Source organism: Morone saxatilis, unplaced genomic scaffold (genome assembly GCF_004916995.1).
Source record: "Morone saxatilis isolate NCDOM2014 unplaced genomic scaffold, NCSU_SB_2.0 Contig19, whole genome shotgun sequence".
NCBI lineage: Eukaryota > Metazoa > Chordata > Actinopteri > Moronidae > Morone > Morone saxatilis.
This window is the reverse complement of record NW_023339751.1, coordinates 8,119,027-8,136,454: the sequence shown is the minus strand read 5'-3', so window position 1 is coordinate 8,136,454 and position 17,428 is coordinate 8,119,027. Positions and strand designations below refer to the sequence as shown.

General features: G+C 41.2%; 1 protein-coding gene across 5 annotated transcripts in view; it reads left to right on the top strand.

Annotated features, from left to right (window-relative positions):
• map3k4 (mitogen-activated protein kinase kinase kinase 4) overlaps positions 1-15,106 on the top strand; it is a 21,014-nt gene extending 5,908 nt beyond the window's left edge. For 4 of the 5 annotated variants that reach the window (XM_035663293.1, XM_035663292.1, XM_035663294.1 and 1 more), the window contains exons 3-27: positions 435-1,858; positions 3,497-3,757; positions 4,069-4,221; positions 4,359-4,516; positions 4,705-4,821; positions 4,924-5,023; positions 5,175-5,258; positions 5,352-5,621; positions 5,708-5,857; positions 6,905-7,066; positions 7,369-7,502; positions 8,191-8,269; positions 8,368-8,446; positions 9,171-9,264; positions 9,730-9,852; positions 11,368-11,468; positions 11,563-11,643; positions 11,732-11,923; positions 12,013-12,083; positions 12,179-12,295; positions 12,383-12,542; positions 12,647-12,769; positions 13,105-13,211; positions 13,879-14,058; positions 14,185-15,106. In XM_035663293.1, coding sequence (XP_035519186.1) covers positions 435-1,858; positions 3,497-3,757; positions 4,069-4,221; positions 4,359-4,516; positions 4,705-4,821; positions 4,924-5,023; positions 5,175-5,258; positions 5,352-5,621; positions 5,708-5,857; positions 6,905-7,066; positions 7,369-7,502; positions 8,191-8,269; positions 8,368-8,446; positions 9,171-9,264; positions 9,730-9,852; positions 11,368-11,468; positions 11,563-11,643; positions 11,732-11,923; positions 12,013-12,083; positions 12,179-12,295; positions 12,383-12,542; positions 12,647-12,769; positions 13,105-13,211; positions 13,879-14,058; positions 14,185-14,205 — 4,541 coding nt within the window. In that variant the 3' untranslated portion in view covers positions 14,206-15,106. The remainder of the gene's footprint in view (positions 1-434; positions 1,859-3,496; positions 3,758-4,068; positions 4,222-4,358; positions 4,517-4,704; positions 4,822-4,923; positions 5,024-5,174; positions 5,259-5,351; positions 5,622-5,707; positions 5,858-6,904; positions 7,067-7,368; positions 7,503-8,190; positions 8,270-8,367; positions 8,447-9,170; positions 9,265-9,729; positions 9,853-11,367; positions 11,469-11,562; positions 11,644-11,731; positions 11,924-12,012; positions 12,084-12,178; positions 12,296-12,382; positions 12,543-12,646; positions 12,770-13,104; positions 13,212-13,878; positions 14,059-14,184) is intronic. The other variant, XM_035663295.1, reaches the window with a different exon arrangement.
• The last annotated feature ends 2,322 nt before the right edge of the window (positions 15,107-17,428 follow it).

The following is a 17,428-nucleotide window of genomic DNA, read 5'->3' as shown; positions in this document are numbered from 1 at the left end:
TATGATCGCTTCAGAGGTTTTTTTTCCTGTCTCTCTTGTTTACCATGTTACCGGTAAGTCAGAATTAATTAACATTATACTTTGTTGTTTTCGTAAAATATAGTGAACGATTGAATTGTGGAGAATCTGTAACTGATCTAACTATGTGCAGCATGTACATATTGACAGAGGTTTAAACATTTACATATGTGTAGGAGATTGAAACGACTTACAACTCGCTCACGCAGGCGACCCGGTGGGTTTTAAGAGGTTTTATACATAGAGATAATTTCTATAAAATCCACACCAGGCTTTAAATGAGACCTGCGTCTATTAGAGACCCTGCATTTATTGGAAGTTTTACGGTATGTAATTAAAAAAGTTTTTTACATGAAGTTTTACATATTTTACGTATTGTATTAACTGGTAGTGTGTATTTTCTGTGCTTATTCCAGCGGACATTAGCCCATCTGTCCTGAGAGTGAGTCCCAGGCCGGCGGACACCCCTGAGGAGCACAGCTACAAGCAGGGCAAAAAGCAGAGAGCCACACTGCGCTCCACGGAGAGAGACCACAAGAAGACATTTGAAGGCTCCTTCATGCTGGATCCACTCTCAAAGTCAAGCCATTTCGGTGCCCTCAACATGGATCCCCGGAAGCATTATTTGAGCTTGGGCTGCAGCAGTGGAAAACTTCCTGTGTCTATGCCCCATATTGCCCGGACTCACCGCCAGACCTCTAGAACAGACTGTCCCGCTGACCGCCTCAAGTTCTTTGAAACTCTGCGACTGCTGCTCAAGCTCACATCCATGTCCTCCAAAAAAAAGGAGAAGGAGCAGAGAGGCCTGGAGAACATGGCCTTCATGGGTCACAACAACGAGGTCATTTGGTTGGAGCTGCAGGCTTGGCATGCACGGCGCTCCACTGGTGACCAAGACCTTTTTCTCTTCACTGCCCGCCAGGCAATCCCTGATATCATCAATGAGGTGCTGCACTTTAAGGTTAACTATACCAGCCTGAGAGGGGCCCAGTGTTGTCAAACAATCGAGGGGGACTATCAGAATGTCCCAGATCTAGTCTGTGGAGAGGAGAGGGAGCCTGCTGTAGCAGAGACCAACCACTGTGGAGTAGATCCCTGGGGCTTTAGCGCCTTTCCCTCATCAGCAATGAATGCAGCAGAGCCTCTGGGCTCTGGTGCTGATTGCAGGGAGCACCTTCAGCGCCAGCGGCTGGCATTTGAGCAGGTCAAACGTGTTATGGAGTTGCTGGAGTCTGTGGAAGCTTTGTACCCCTCTTTGCAGGCCCTGCAGAAGGACTATGACAAGTATGCAGCACGAGACTTCCAGGGCAGGGTGCAGGCGCTCTGTCTGTGGCTCAATATCACCCAGGACCTCAACCAGAAGCTGCGCGTTATGGCCACTGTACTGGGCCTCCATGATTTATCCCGTATCGGGTGGCCTGTCTTTGAGATCCCTTCACCTCGCTGCTCCCGTGGCAATGAAGAAGAGGAGAATGAGGAAGACGAAGAGAATGACTCGACAGCCACTTTTACAGCTGAAAGCGACGGAGAGGACCGGGATGTCGAGGAGGAGGATGGGGGATTTGGACATGTAGCAGAGGAAGAGTTGTCTCCCTCCCTGACTCCTAAATTATCCCGATTATTGTCAGAAGACGGGTTTCTCCCAACTGCTAATGCAGTAAGTGCAGATGTGATTGCGGGAGGGGGAGTATTCTGCCCCACAGCCATCTACAGACCGTTTGTGGATAAAGCTCTGAAACAGATGGGACTGCGTAAACTGATCCTCAGACTGCACAAGCTGATGGACCGCTCTCTTCAGAGGTCCAGAGCAGCACTGCTCCGCCACACTCCTGCACTGGAGGTGAGGCTTCAATTACACATTTACCATAATTTATCCTAAATAATCTTGAAGTAAACAGAATAAAACTTAACTTAACATTATTACAGTGAAGTCCGGAAATAATCATATATCATATCATATATAAAGGTGCTCTGGTGTCGCGTGGTGATAAAACCGTCTAAGAGGTACATAAGAAGACTTCTTCATCTCAAGAACCTTGTGGTGACACACATGTGCACCATAAACTAATCCATGAGTTTCTTGCTGCAAAGATTTTTCAAGATTTTCAAGTTTCATCCCTCAAAATTACATGTGAGTGTTTCTGTGTAACATAATAATTAGCTTGATGGCAGTAACAGAAAATATGAGACAACAATAAACTGGAAATTAAATGAATACAAATAATTAAAAAAACATTCAAGGTAAACAATAATATATACCAAAATGCGGCCAAATGAATGTGCTGAAATATTTGATGAAATGATTGAGTAATTCACTAGTTGACTGACAGAAAAGCAACAGCAGATAAGCATGTTATCTTTGGATTTTGGGCTGTTAGTCAGACAAGAAGCAGTTTAAAGACATGATCTTGAGCTATGGGAGATAGCAAACAGTCTTTTTTCAGTATTTTATTAACTAAATGTATTTTTAAAAATCAAACATATCAATTTATAATGAAAATACATGTTGGTTGAAGAATCTTATAAATTATTGCCTGCAGTAGGGTTTTGTACAAAAATAACTTCTTTCTTCTTCTTTCCTTGTGTTGGATCTATCAGCTCTGCTATAGCAGTGATATAGCTTAAAGCTTGCGGTGGTGGTTAACAGTCAAACTAGATGCAGTAGCATTCACTTAATTTATAAGAAAAAGGGCATACTGTAAACATTTAAAAGCAAAATTCTGATTTTAGGTAGTCACTGAATCGTGCAATGCAGTTTGATGTGCACTCATGTCTGCAGTCTGGAATTGCTGTACAGTGGAGAGTGAAACCAGTCAAACAGCTGATTGTAATGTTTGCAGCACAAATGTTAATAATGTAATTAGGCACTTGAGGAAACAGCGTTTGGTACTTACAAGAAGTCCATTGAGCCCAGGCTATAAACAACATAGGATGTGTTGACACATTGAGAAAGCTAAAAACTACAGAGAGGAGAGGACTGTCATTGAGTTAAGATGATTCTCTTCTTGAAAATGTACAATCAGGAATTTGAGCGCTTCTTGGATTGTGGATTTGTTATGACGTTCAGAAGCTGTTGCATAAGGAATGAGCAGTAGACACAAGTTGTATTTGTACAGTGCCAACCGTCTGTGTTGCCTGTCTTTGCACAATTCTAGAGCTTTACAGAATTCAGACAGAATGTGTAGAATAATTTTATCATGGTGGCATCTCACATTTCCAAAGATGTGGTGTCTTTTGTAGTTTGTTTTTAGGAAATAAATTTGCTTAAAATTGTAAACAGTCTGTGGTGTGAAAAAACTGTATTGTGCAGCCCTACATTGCAGGTAGACGTTTGCATAAACGTCTGAGATTAGCCAGCCTTGATGGATCAAACAACCAATTGCTCTGTTATTATAACAGCATATTATACCACTGGTTAGCCATTGTGCTCTATAAGATACGCTGAATTAACATCAATGGACCTATCTTCCACCTGAAGTTTGCAGACTTCCCAGACCCAATGCTGTACAGTGACTACCTGCCAGAGCTGTCGCGCCATGTGTCCTGCAGTGGTTCGGCTCTTCCGGAGCTTGGAGCCGACCAGGTGTCCTGGGAGGATTTGCTAGACATGGACCTCCCATCCTTCCGGCCAGCGTTCCTCGTGCTGTGCAGAGTCCTTCTCAACGTCATTCACGAATGCCTTAAACTGCGACTTGAACAGAGGCCTGCTGGAGAGCCTTCGTTGCTCAGTATCAAACAGGCAAGTAACTGTTTTAACACTTAACTCAAGAGACCCGTCCTATGACATGGCCTGCAAACACGCAAGAACCAATAACCTGCACATATAGGCTATATGTGTATTTCTGGACACTGGTGAAAAAAACCTTTATTCCTTCAATTTAATTAAATTTTTGGTCAGATCTGGTCATGCAGCTATGTAATTCCTCTGTAAAGATCAAATAAATCATTAAGCTTATTTAATGTTGTCTGAAAATACTAAGATAACTATTGTTAGCACTGTCCTTGAAGTACTAATGTCAGTTTTTTACATTCATTGTTTGTGCTCTGCAGTTGGTGCGCGAGTGTAAGGAGGTTCTTAAAGGTGGTCTTCTGATGAAGCAGTATTATCAGTTCATGCTGCGTGGCGTTGTGACTGATGCTCAGGGCTTGCAGACAAATGCCAATATTGATGAGTTTGAAGAGGACCTTCACAAGATGCTGGTGGTAAGGCTCCAAACCTCCCTCCTTTCCTAGAGACAGAATTTAAATGGCCGAAAATTGCAGAGAAATGCTTGAGAATTTATCCGTTATTGAAATGTAAGTTCCTGTGGTTATATTAACATCTGTCATTGTTTCTGTAGGTCTACTTTGACTACATGCACAGTTGGATCCAGATGTTGCAGCAGCTGCCTCAGGCCTCTCACAGCTTAAAGAACCTGTTAGAGGAGGAGTGGAACTTCACCAAGGTCATCACCCCTTACATCCGTGGAGGGGAGGCCCAGTCTGGGAAGCTTTTCTGGTCAGTCACTTACCTGTACCCTTTAACTTAAAGTTAAAAGCCTCATATTAGCTTCAGATAAACGCTAGAATGTACATTGACTTTGATTTGGGAGGGGATCTGTTAATGGCGAGTATGAACAGGAGAGTTGTTGTCCTTTTTGTTAGTGATCATTTATATGAAACTGAGGACTGTTTTGCTCTTTGCAGTGATATTGCTGGGATGCTGCTTAAATCCACTGGAGAGTTCCTTGATGCCGGCCTGCAAAAGAGTGGTAATGAATTCTGGGAATGTGCAGATGACAGCACAGCCTCAGATGAGATCAGGTAAGGGGGGTAACGTGGTTATTCGATTTCTGTTTCACTTAATGTTGATTTTTTTTGTCCCAGTGGAGGTGTTTTAAAATGTGAACCTTTTGATTCTTCAAGGCGGTCGGTTATCGAGACTAGTCGGTCCCTTAAAGAGCTGTTCCACGAGGCCAGGGAGAGAGCGTCCAAGGCTCTGGGCTTTGCCAAGATGCTTCGCAAGGTGAGAGACAGCAGTGAAGGATTTTCACTCCCTTGAAACAGAAAGCCACAACAGTACTGACTTTGCATTTTATCTGTGACCCTGTTTTCTCTGCACCAAAGAACTGGGACTGTGTGTTCTGACACACACTTTGTTTGCCCCCTCTCTGTAGGACTTAGAAGTCGCTGCGGATTTCAGCATCACTAATGGGGTGACTTGTCTCCTGGAGGCACTGAAGAAGAGAAACTATGTCAAGGTGTGTTTGATTTTTGCATTTTGTTTATTTTGCACGTTTCTGATCTTCTGTTCTGTTATTTACATACCCGTTGAACCTCATTTATGTACCCAGGTTCAGATTCCAGGCCTGGAGGAACTGCAAGTATTTGTCCCCTGTGGCTTGATGGATCAAAGGCCTCTTATCCTGCAGCTTCTTAATGCTGCTGCTGGCAAAGACTGCTCCAAAGAGCCTGATGAAATCGCAGAGGATGATGCCTACCTGCTCATGAGTAAACACGGAGCTGGAGACTCCACCACTGACTCTGACTGGGCTCAGTGGGAAGGAGAGATGCTTAAACTGGTCCCCCAGATGGAAACTGTTGACACTTTAAGGGCCATGAAGGTATGAATTAAATCTCTGTACGTGTGTTTGTATGTGTGTCACTGTCTGGTGATTACAAGCCTCTCACTGGTCCGATGTGCTTTCAGGTGGAGAACATGCTCTTGATAGTGATGCAGTCAGCTCACCTGGTGGCCCAGCGAAAGGCCTTTCAGCAGTCCATGGAGGATGTGCTCACTCTTAGCCGGGAGCAAACATCTAGTCAGCCTCTCATCGCGAGTGCTCTCGAGGAGCTCAAGGTACTTGACCGATATTGGTTTTTGTCTGGCCATTACAAATATTTAAAGAGCAGGCGGCTGATGGCCGATAAATAATGCTGTTATCAAAACAAAGGAAAGTCATGTATAATTCCAATATTCAATTTCATTATTACACATTACAATCTAATAAACCTGATTATCTTTGCCAATAATGTTTTGCATGCAATTTTTATGGATTAATGAAAATGTATTGAGTTATGCTGTAGATTTCAGAATATGAGTAATATTTAAGGGTGAGCGAGGTACAGAATGTCAGAAGCGACATAATACAGCTGTATTGTTCTATACATTATACCATAATATATATGTAATGCTAGCCAGTAACGGTTGTAGATTGGATTTGCTGTAATTTAAGGTGAGAGGAACCTGTTAACATTTTAAAAAAAAAAAAGAAAAGAAAAAAAGATTGTGACTGACGCTGTTATAGTATAGGACTCGAAACTAACTTTTTCACCACCTTCCAACAACTCACAAGGGGAAGTGCTAACATCGTTCCACGGCAGCCCCACTGACATGGCTGCCTATAGATGTGTCTCTGCCTTGTGAGCGCAGGCAGCGGTGAATTATCCCAAATGCCAGATAATTGGCCTGATTTATTGGTCTGACACTATTACATAACCACATGCTGATTATTTGTCACCCATTAAAACACTTGCTAATTTTGTATTGTTAGGTGCAAGGTGCAAAGATAGGTGCAAGTTGGTGTCCTACTTTCAAATCTGTTTCCACTGCACCTGCAATCAGTTACCCTAACTTTCCGCTCTGTTAACATAAGCTTTACAAAAAAAGAAGACACGGCACCACTATCAGGCCAGATTTTAAAAGTGATACTCAGAAGGGAAGTCACTGAACCTTCATATCTGTTCCATTCAGAGCCACAATACCACACGTAATTTTATGGATGCTGTCAGTTTTTCCGTTTTGAATGCTTTCACTGATTTTGCTTTGCCTTTTACTGAATAATACAAAATCATAACACTCTCGTCCTCTTCTTTCTTCGCCCCATCCTTCTCTCTCCTACCACAGGATGAGGCACTACAGCTATGCATTAAGATCAGCACTGCCATTGACCGAGTGGAGTACATGTTCACCACAGAGTTTGAAGCAGAGGTGGAAGAGTCCGAGTCAGCCACTCTGCATCAGTATTACAGGGAGGCAATGATTCAGGGCTACAATTTTGCCTTTGAGGTAACAGTTTTATATTTTTAAAGAAGCACGTACTTTAGATGCTACACACCTCATCTGTTCATCTTCATCTTTCTTGGTCAGAGTTGCATGACATAACAATCGCATGTTGCTCGTCTTACATTTAGGCTTATAGTGACTTTGTAATATTGGTGTATTTATGGGATATATTTTGCAAAGGGGCAATTAAGCTACATGAGGACTGAATTAATTGAGTCATCAAATGAATGAAAGTTGAGGCCCTAATCCTAAATCTACTCCTGTTATATGTTTTTTTTTTTATTTGTGTTTGTTTTTATTTACAGTACCACAAGGAGGTGGTGCGCCTAATGTCTGGAGAGTTCAGGCAGAGGATCGGGGAACGCTACATAGCTTTTGCCCGGAAATGGATGACCTATGTCCTGACCAAATGTGAGAGTGGCAGGGGCACCAAGCCCAGGTAAGGCCTTACTTTCTATCAGTTTAGCACTTATATGGTGTACTTATTATATACTTATTTAGAACTAATATCAACTGTAAAACCAGATATATTTGTCATCTGTGTAAGAGCCACTGCTTTATAATAGATTTATTTTAACCCTCTTTGTCAAGAGCTTTCGCTTTGAGCCATAACAAGCTACCATGGCAACATCGATGGTGCTGATCATGGAATACAACTGCAACAGTAGCATGAAATTGTAGAAAAAGACAGAGACCCTTATAAAAACTATTATGACAAATATGCAAACAAAAATAGGCACACTTAACAGTGAGCATGATTCAGTTGTCATATTTGTATTATTTAAAACTGCCCTGTTCTTACAAAGGACAACACAAGCTACTTAGAACTTGTCCTTAAGGATGAAGATACTGAAATCTATTCCATAATTAATTGCAACTGTTAGACATGTGCTCAGTACAGCACAGTCAACTCACATGCTTCTCAGAAAAAACGTTATTATCTCATGTTTGTTCATAAGATTTCAAAGTTTGTTTTCCCAGTGGTCGTAATTTTCCCTTCCATGCCTTGCTAACTGTGTCTAATGTCATTCCTTCTTTTCTTAAATAAACCTGCGCCACAAATGGTTCAGAGGGAAGAGAATGAAAGTTTTGGGACACACTAATTGACTGTCATGTTTCACCTACAGGTGGGCGACTCAGGGTTTTGATTTTCTTCAGGCTATTGAACCTGCCTTTATATCAGCATTGCCAGAGGACGACTTCCTGGTATAATAGCCCATTTTCTTCTCTTCGTTGTTGCACAAATTGCACTACAAGCATGCTTGGAATAGGATGTATTTATTTTCTGTATTTTCCCTCTGCAGAATTTACAAGCTTTGATGAATGAATGTATTGGACATGTGATTGGAAAACCTCATAGCCCAGTCACCGGCCTGTACATTGGTAAGATGCTCCTCTGTGATACGAACTGTTGGTGACTTCCATATCTGGAGTTTATTTTAATGTTTACATTCTATTGCAAGTTTATAACCTGGGTGTCACAGGGACACAAAGCAGGCACAACAGCAATGAAATAACAATTCTGTTGCCATAAAATAGCAGAGAAACATGCAGATGACCTGAAGTTTGTTAATCTGATAACCTCACTGGTTACTCTTTTGAGCAACTCCATGCTGCTGCTTAGTGGCCAAAAGTAGAAACGTGTGGTTGCTCTGGCCTGCACATGTGTGCAAAGTGTGCTACTAAGTAGCATAGCAAGTTTGTGAAAAAGAGCTCAGCAAACATTTCCTGATCAAATAAAGATTAGAACACAAAACCAAGAAAATAACCAGGCTGCTTACTTAACTTACTGTAGAATCGCAGCTTTGTTGCTACCATTTAAAGCAAGTGTTTATAGCAAATAACGAAGGCCAAAATAATTTCTTGATGCAAAAGTTTGTGCAAACTAAGAGTCAAATTAGACTTAGAACAGTTGTGCAACATGTCTGTCTTTGACTTGGATGGGGTACATTTAACACAATGAACAATGAGCACCCCCCCCCCCCCCCCGAGCAGAATTAATGTTATTTCTGTGGTTCATTGTAGATTTCTTCCAAAACTACAAACAAGGGTTCCTTTTGTTTGTGACTTGACTGAATCAAGATTTGGATTTTTTTTTCCTTTTCAGCTCCCAGGAATAGTCCTCGTCCTGTAAAAGTCCCACGCTGCCACAGTGACCCACCAAACCCCAACCTGTTCATCCCCAATGCTGAAGGTTTCAGGTAGGTGACAGTAGTTTTGACAATAATCTGTGTGCCTAGTGTGTTTCACTGTTAATTCTCTTTCCTGCATGGCTCATCCTGCCTCATTACCTTTGCTTTTTGTGCCTACTGATGTTTTTGCTTTGTAGTTGTTGAACTTCTGCGATGTGAGATTCTGTGTGTGTGTGTGTGTGTGTGTGTGGTGTGTGTTGTGGTGTGTGTGTGTCGTGTTGTGTGTGTGTGTGTTGGTGTGTGGTGTGTGTGTGTGTGTGTGTGTGTGTGTGTGAATGAATGCAGTGAGTATGTCTGGTCATTTTATGTTTTTTTTTTCTTCTTAAATTTGCATAATGTCTGAGAGTGAGCGCGTGCGTGTCTGTCCCTCAACCAGCCACTCAGTCCACACCCTGAAACATATCTATTTGCATCCCACGTAAGCCACCTCACCTCCCAAGGCAGAGCTCCTCAGTTTGTTTTTTTACCACACAGCTCTCGAAGTCTCCCCTGCGACCTCCGGAACCAGCTGTTCCCCAACGGCCCTCGGCCCGTCCCTCAGGGCCCGGGGGAACACAGCCACACCAAAGCACCCAGCAGCAGCCCCAATGATGTCAGGTAGCCATGCCCCCAAGTCACCTGGTAGCAACTGTTGTCCAAAAACTCAGTCTCAGATACAAAAACAAAACCCACCACAATATAATAACACTCTTCAAAGGGATATATTTTATATTATACTAGTTTTGTAGCTTTGATCTATATGTTTCATTGGCAGATTGCTGATTTGCTGCTTTTAGCACTCGCATTGCATCTAAACAAGCACTACACAAAAATGTGGATATTTGGAAAGATATTGAATTAACTATCATATCCACAAAGTCAACCTCCCATTCTTTATAAATTTAACTTTCCAGAGGGAAACTTCAAGGAAATTCAAATTCAATTCTAAACTACATGCATGAACATCTTTTGGCAACAGAACTATTTTATTTAATTAAATAATGAAGTATTATACAGTAACATTCTACCTGAATTATCATATTACTTGAAGAATTAGATTTTTATTGCACTGACACTGCGTTTACAGCATGGCTGTTCGGATATGATTATTTCCATCCCTCTAGACTTGCTACAGCTTAAATGAAGTTCTAGGGGATGCATCTAAATAATACGCATGGCATACATTGATGTAAGCTGCAGAAGACTTTCTTATTCAAAGGAAAAAAAAACCCAACATAGAATGGACCTATTGAGAAGTCTTTCCATTCTTGGAAGTGTTTGTCGCTTTAACAAGCCCAAAATGTCACCAAATCATAAAAAATGGCCTTCACAAGTCTTATTACTGGTCAAGGGAAGATACTGTGATTGTTGTGCATGGTGTGAAAATGGAATAAACACACACTACCTCATTGAAAGAGTGGGCTTTGATATTCTGCTTTTTAGTGCTGTTAACATCAGTCATGCTTTGGTGTTGGTGATTCACCACTATTAGATTTTTGGCTTATTTGTGTGTGCTTTTGAAGTCAGAACATGCACTCAAGAGATCTAACCTTTAAGTGTGTTTGAGCTGTAAAATGACTCTGATGCATGCTAAACTGTTAATGGCTTTCAAAAGGCATACTGAGAATCAGCTGAATCTTTGTTTCTCTTGGCAGTTCTTTGATATGATCTTGAAACCTCTTAATACTGGCTTTCCAGCATAGAATTGTGTATATTTAATTGGTTGGAATATTTATATAGTTTAAAGTATTCATAGTTATTTTCCTTTAAGCATAAGTCTGGAAACATTTCCTTCAAAAGCATCTCAAGTAGAAGATGATCTCTCTTTGCAAGAGAATTGGTCTCTCATCATTAAGATGCTTTTAGGAAGCAGTGCCCTGTACTGTTTAATTTTCCACCATTAATTAAACGTAAAGGAACCACTTAGTGCATGAGATTTTATCAAGAGCATGCATACAACAATTTGAGAGCATAAAAAAATAAAGTGCAGTCTTGGCAGAAGAGAGTGCACTCTGTGTTGATGCTGAATTTGGCCATTAACATAGAAACCCCTAGACTGAAACATTCCTTTTGAATCAGTAGTTTTTTTATTAAACAAGAGTGTTGCATCAGTTTTATTCCATGTCCTTGCAGGGGATCCAGTTTCCATGAGAATGACCGTCTGTCGTCGGTTGCAGCAGAGTTGCATTTCAAATCTCTGAGCCGCCACTCCAGCCCAACAGAGGACAGAGAAGGTGGGCGCACTCCGTGATCTGCACGGTTTGATTCACATCGTGCATATTAATCGTCCTGATCGGCTGAATTTTCTCTTGTGATTTCTTTCTCCAGAACCTTCCTATCCTAAGGGAGACCCTAACAGCGCTGCACGCCGAAGCTGGGAGCTGCGCACCTTTATCAGCCAGTCCAAGGGTGAGATTGCTGAGTGATGAGGCATGCTGGATTGACTGAAACAACAATTGGGAATGTCTTTTAAATAAATTCCTGTCTCCCGTCTCAGACACAGCAGCACGGCAAAGCCCCATGGAGGCCGTCCGCCGCTCTATTCGCAAGTTTGAGGACAAACGCTACTCTGTGATGAAGCAGCGCAACATCATCGGCCAAGTGTGTCATACACCCAAATCCTATGACAATGTCATGCACGTCGGGCTCAGGAAGGTGACCTTCAAGTGGCAGAGGGGCAACAAGATAGGTACGATAGCCTACTGACTGCTTTCGTAACGATTGGACTATTTAACGCACGTACAGGCAGTGATGTTATGTTTGTGTGTGTGATAACAGGTGAGGGCCAGTATGGGAAGGTGTACACGTGCATCAATGTCGACACTGGAGAACTTATGGCCATGAAGGAGGTATGTACACCAGCAATATCAATTCAGTAGTTTTCAAAACAATCACTACATCTGCAGGTAGCTCTCACATTTTCATTGTCATTATTGTCAACCAGATCCGATTCCAGCCAAATGATCACAAAACAATCAAAGAGACTGCAGACGAGCTGAAAATATTTGAAGGCATTAAACACCCGAACCTGGTGCGGTACTTTGGCGTTGAGCTCCATCGGGTAAGAGGCATACGTTTATGTCAGTTCAGGTATCTTGTGGTGCATACTGAAGCAGTTTGGTATAAATTTTCATGTGCTCACCTGTAGGAGGAGATGTACATCTTCATGGAGTACTGCGATGAGGGCACTCTGGAGGAGGTGTCCAGACTGGGGCTGCAGGAACATGTCATCAGGCTCTATAGTAAACAGATCACTACAGCTATTAATGTACTCCATGAACACGGCATTGTCCACCGTGATATCAAGGGTAAGTGTCACATGCTCTTTCTTGTAAAAAAAAAAAAACAAAACAAAAAAACTCTTTTCCCACTGTTAATTTTATGTTGTTTTTTTTTTTTTTTTAAATATCAGGTGCCAACATCTTTTTGACATCATCCGGCCTTATTAAGCTTGGTGACTTTGGATGCTCAGTCAAGTTGAGAAACAACACTCACACCATGCCAGGGGAGGTGAATAGCACACTGGGAACAGCAGGTAAGAAATGATATCTTGTGTCTGGGTTGCAGGCCAACACCAGGGGTCACTGTGGTTTGATATTTCAATTTTTTCCCTTTCACAAACATATGTACACCAAGCAGAGGTGGCAAAAGTACACACCTTCTTTATTCAAGTAGAAGTACAGATACATGTGTAACAAAAGACTCCTGATTCAACTTCTTTACTCAAGTAAGTGAAAAAGTACAGGCTCTGAAACATACTCTAAAAGTGCTCTCTTGGAGCTGATACATGCTGCATTATGTCATATTATTATTGTATAAGTGCCTAATAAATTCTGGTTGTAACTGTTAATTATTTTCTGTCTTAATTAGCATACATGGCACCTGAAGTCATCACCAGAGCAAAGGGTGAAGGTCATGGACGAGCAGCGGACATCTGGAGTTTGGGCTGCGTTCTCATTGAGATGGTGACTGGAAAGGTAAGGAAACATCTTCAATTTCACACAGCACGTGAAGTGTTTTGCTATAGTCATAGATCCAAGCTTTTTAAAAGTACCACCCAGGCTTATTTAGGTATTTCACTGTGGTGCAAGTATTATGACGGTTCCAATTACAGAGGAGACAGACTTAAATACTTGCTCTGTTATAATTATCATTGCAAACAAGAGATGCTTTGTAGATCGGCTTCCACATGCAATGATTGTGTTTCAGTGCAGTTAACTAACATTCCATGTCGTAATATTTTTATGCAGTAGTGTTTCCTTTTTAGGGTATTTCTTGTGTTAAAACAAGCAGGTTTTAAATTAAACATGTTGGCTGTGAGATGTTGTTCCCTTCTCATTCTCAGTATCTCTGTTTTGACAACAAATATCTGTGTCAGTGTGATTACAATCTGTGGAGCTGGTAGTCACTGCCACTTCCAGAGCAGTGAAATGTAGTTCTTATTGGGATTATTTAAAATTGCTGTCAGAAAGTTACAAAAACCTAGTGCTAGTTAAGCTGGTCAGAAACACATTTGCGCCTGCTTGTGGTCTCAAACTTATTTCCTTCTTTCTTACCACTTCATAAGAGTTTGCTACACAGAAACAGAAGTAAAAACCACAACGGAAATAATGTTCTTTTTCTCACCTTTATCTCAACCTGCAGAGGCCTTGGCACGAGTATGAGCACAATTTCCAGATCATGTACAAAGTGGGCATGGGCCATAAACCCCCCATCCCGGAAAAGCTGAGCACAGAGGGGAAGGACTTCCTCGGCCATTGTCTGGAGAGTGAACCCAAACGCCGCTGGACAGCTAGCATGCTGCTAGACCACCCGTTTGTCAAGGTGAGGCACTGCAATGACTAAAACCCCATGTAATCACAATACATCGTTTCCAGGTTTTGAGTGAAAACATTTTCACTTTTTGCGTAAAAGTTCTCATCACAGCTGCTTATCTCTTGTCTGTTTCAGGTTTGTACGGATGAAGAGTGAATGGGACCTCCTCTGTGGCTTTTAAGTTTACAAATTAAAGCACTACTGTACATGCTGTGGGCAAAAGAAAAAAAGAACTGTGGACGCGGAGAAGAGAAGAAGTTACGGCTGAAGGCACATGGAGTTAAACTGAGGAACTAATACAATATCATTTCAGAGGACAACTGGACCTATGGATTATAGGGTTGTTGTGTCTTTATGTACCCATGGACTGGGGGGAGGAGGGGCTGGGGTGGGACTGTACATACTGTAAGAATAGGATTGGCTTTAATTCTTGTATAAACAATATTGTAAAGTTAAAGTAATTATTGCCACAAGTTTTGTTCTCACTGGTGAAGAGACCTCTGAAAAGGCATTGAGGAATACCTTTTTTTTTTTTATCAAATGGGAGGGTTTGGGTGGGGGGATAAAATCTATGGCACTTTTAAACTGTTTACCCAAGGGGCAGTTGAGTAGAGGAGGGAGGAATCGCTCTTTGAGGCTGGAAAGGGTGTGGTAAGCCTCTCTGAACGGACGGAGATGCCTGTTTACCTTTATGAAATGAACACCATCCAAATATTCAAATTAATTTATCACTTGTCATTTGGCAAGCGCGGGCACTAGGAAGGATTTCTTTTTCTTTTTAATGTTATTTTTCTTTGCCTTTGCTGAGGAGTAAATGTCAAGTTGGAGCAATGTTCAAGTCTACTGGTCACTGGTGAAGAGCTTTTCATGTGACTGGAGCGTAGCCAACTGAGAGGAGAAACGGGGCCTGCTCTCCCTCCCTGCTGCTGAACACAAAACATCCACACAACCAAACACAGACACTGACACACACACCACAACTTCTGGTCCTCTGCTGCTCTTACAGTGTTTGCTATGTACAAACAATATTAATAAATCAATCGTTTTTTTAATGAAATGTGTATTTTCTTACACTTTTCTTCAAATCTGGAGCTCCTGAAGCATGGTGTTAGAAAAAGAAATGCAGCTGTCGAGACTGGCGATCATTATTCTGTTAGCTACCATCTCTGAGGTAAAGTGATTGTATGCTTCATACAGACTGAATCCACTGTGTGTATGCAGAGTTTCCACTGCAAATGCATTTCTTTCTTTCTTCCAGCAGCAAAAGAACTCCCACAGACTTCACTTTCATCTGTGTAGCAGCGTTAGAACATTACTTAAGGCTACTGATGCAGTAGCCCAGTCTGAGGTTGATCCTGTGGGCCAGCTGCTTACAGACCAGTACGGAGCTGCAACAGGTTGACAATGTAGCCACTAACTAGGAACACATAGCAGATGATTAAGTAATACAAAAATGGGATTTCAATAACTGCAGGAGGCCCCATTGTTCTGTAGAAGTTGCACAATATGCAGCAATAAAGCAAAACCACCTTGTCATGCCACACACCTTATATATGCAATACTGTGTCAGCTCTGTCAAACAGACCTATCAGCTAAATAGCTCAGAGCTAGTATTGGCATAGGGTGTGACCTAAGAGCACCAACACTATAGTATAAAGAACAACTTTGTCAGTTTTTAAAGACACTTCAAATAGATAGATAGATACAGTAGATAGATAGATAGATATAGATATATTAATATAGATATATATAGATATACTATATACATGTATATACATATATTTTAAATTATGCCACATGAGGTAGATTTGGGGTAAAGACCTCTGTACCAGCTTGAGTAAAGCCCCTTAGATGCAGTACTGTTTATGGACGAAATATGGTGTCACCTATAATCGTTATTGGGTGCCACATTAGCTGATATATATGTATATCTACTGTATATTATTGGTTGTATTTTATTCCCTTTTTAAATCATCCATCTAATCTTATTTAAATGTTCTTTGTAATGTGTTTTACGATTGCTCTGACGCAGGCCACAAGCCGAAATGCGTTGGTTGTTTCTCACAGTTTTAACATCTGACTTTTTTTTCCTTTTACATGCAACTTGGAAGTAGGTGAAGTTGTGCCAGAAACTACTACTGCTACACTGCTTATTAAGATTCACCTTTAACTGGATTTTCTCATTCTATCTCCTGAATGGAGCCTTTAAGTTGGAGTGTAAATAAACCAACAGGGCACAGGACTTTTTCCAGGGATATGGCCACTACATCAGCTACCCATAGCCCGGCCCGTAACTATGCTGCAGTTTTGTGGGAGCATTTCCTGAAAGTCAAGGTAATATCAGTTCACATACATGCATTACGGTGTGAAAATGGAAAACCACACTCGGCTGTAATATTCTGCAATTTAGTGCAATTAACAGTCCTGTTTTTCTGCTGGTGATTCACTGCTATTAGATTTTTGCCATATTTGTGTGCGCTTTTAAAATTAGTACATGCACTCAGAGATGTAACCCTGAAAATAGTTAACTGTAAAATGACGCATGCTGAACTGTTAATGGGTTTGAAGAGGCATACTGGGAATAAGCTAAATATTTTTCTTTCCTTGAAAGGTCAGATGGTTTACTCATTGTTTAAACTATATTTTACAGTCTTTCTCTGCATTAAATATATGGTATTTGGTTATCAACTAGTAATTTGATTTATTAATTTAACAACACTGGGTCCAATTTCCCATAAATACGATTAAAGGATAGGTTCAGGTACAGTTGAGTTAATGGTCAGTGTAATTGTTTCTACTGTCCATACTGGCTGTGAAGAGATCCCTTCCTAACAATACTGTTTCCAAATCTGTGCATCTGTTTTTAAGATCAGCCAAAGCTAATATGCTTTAGCATGACTATAGTGACTATATAGTGACTAGGGGTCACTATAACTCTTTCCTTTTCCCCCCCCAACTAGTGTCTTTAAAATGAAAGTATGGACTTGTGTAGTCCTGTTGATTAGTATGTGATTAAAATCCTGCCAGTATGATGGTTTTTTCTATCTTTATGGAAAGAAAAGGAGGGATAGAGATCTTCTGTTTCAAACAATGTTTGATATATAATCCTCAAGTGTTAGTCATATAATGTAGTCATATAGACTACAAGGATATGAAAGTAGCATTTGAGTCCCTGACTAACGTTTCAGGGAGGGGTTATTGTTGTGTCTGTTCTTGCTGTCATAAAGAGATCAGCTGTTCATGAGAAATGGGGGACGCTCTCCCTCCCAGCTGCTGAACTCAAAACGTCCACACAACCAAACACAGACACTGACACACACACACAACTTCTGCTCCTCTAGTGTTTGCTATATATAAAGAATTCTAATAAACCAACATG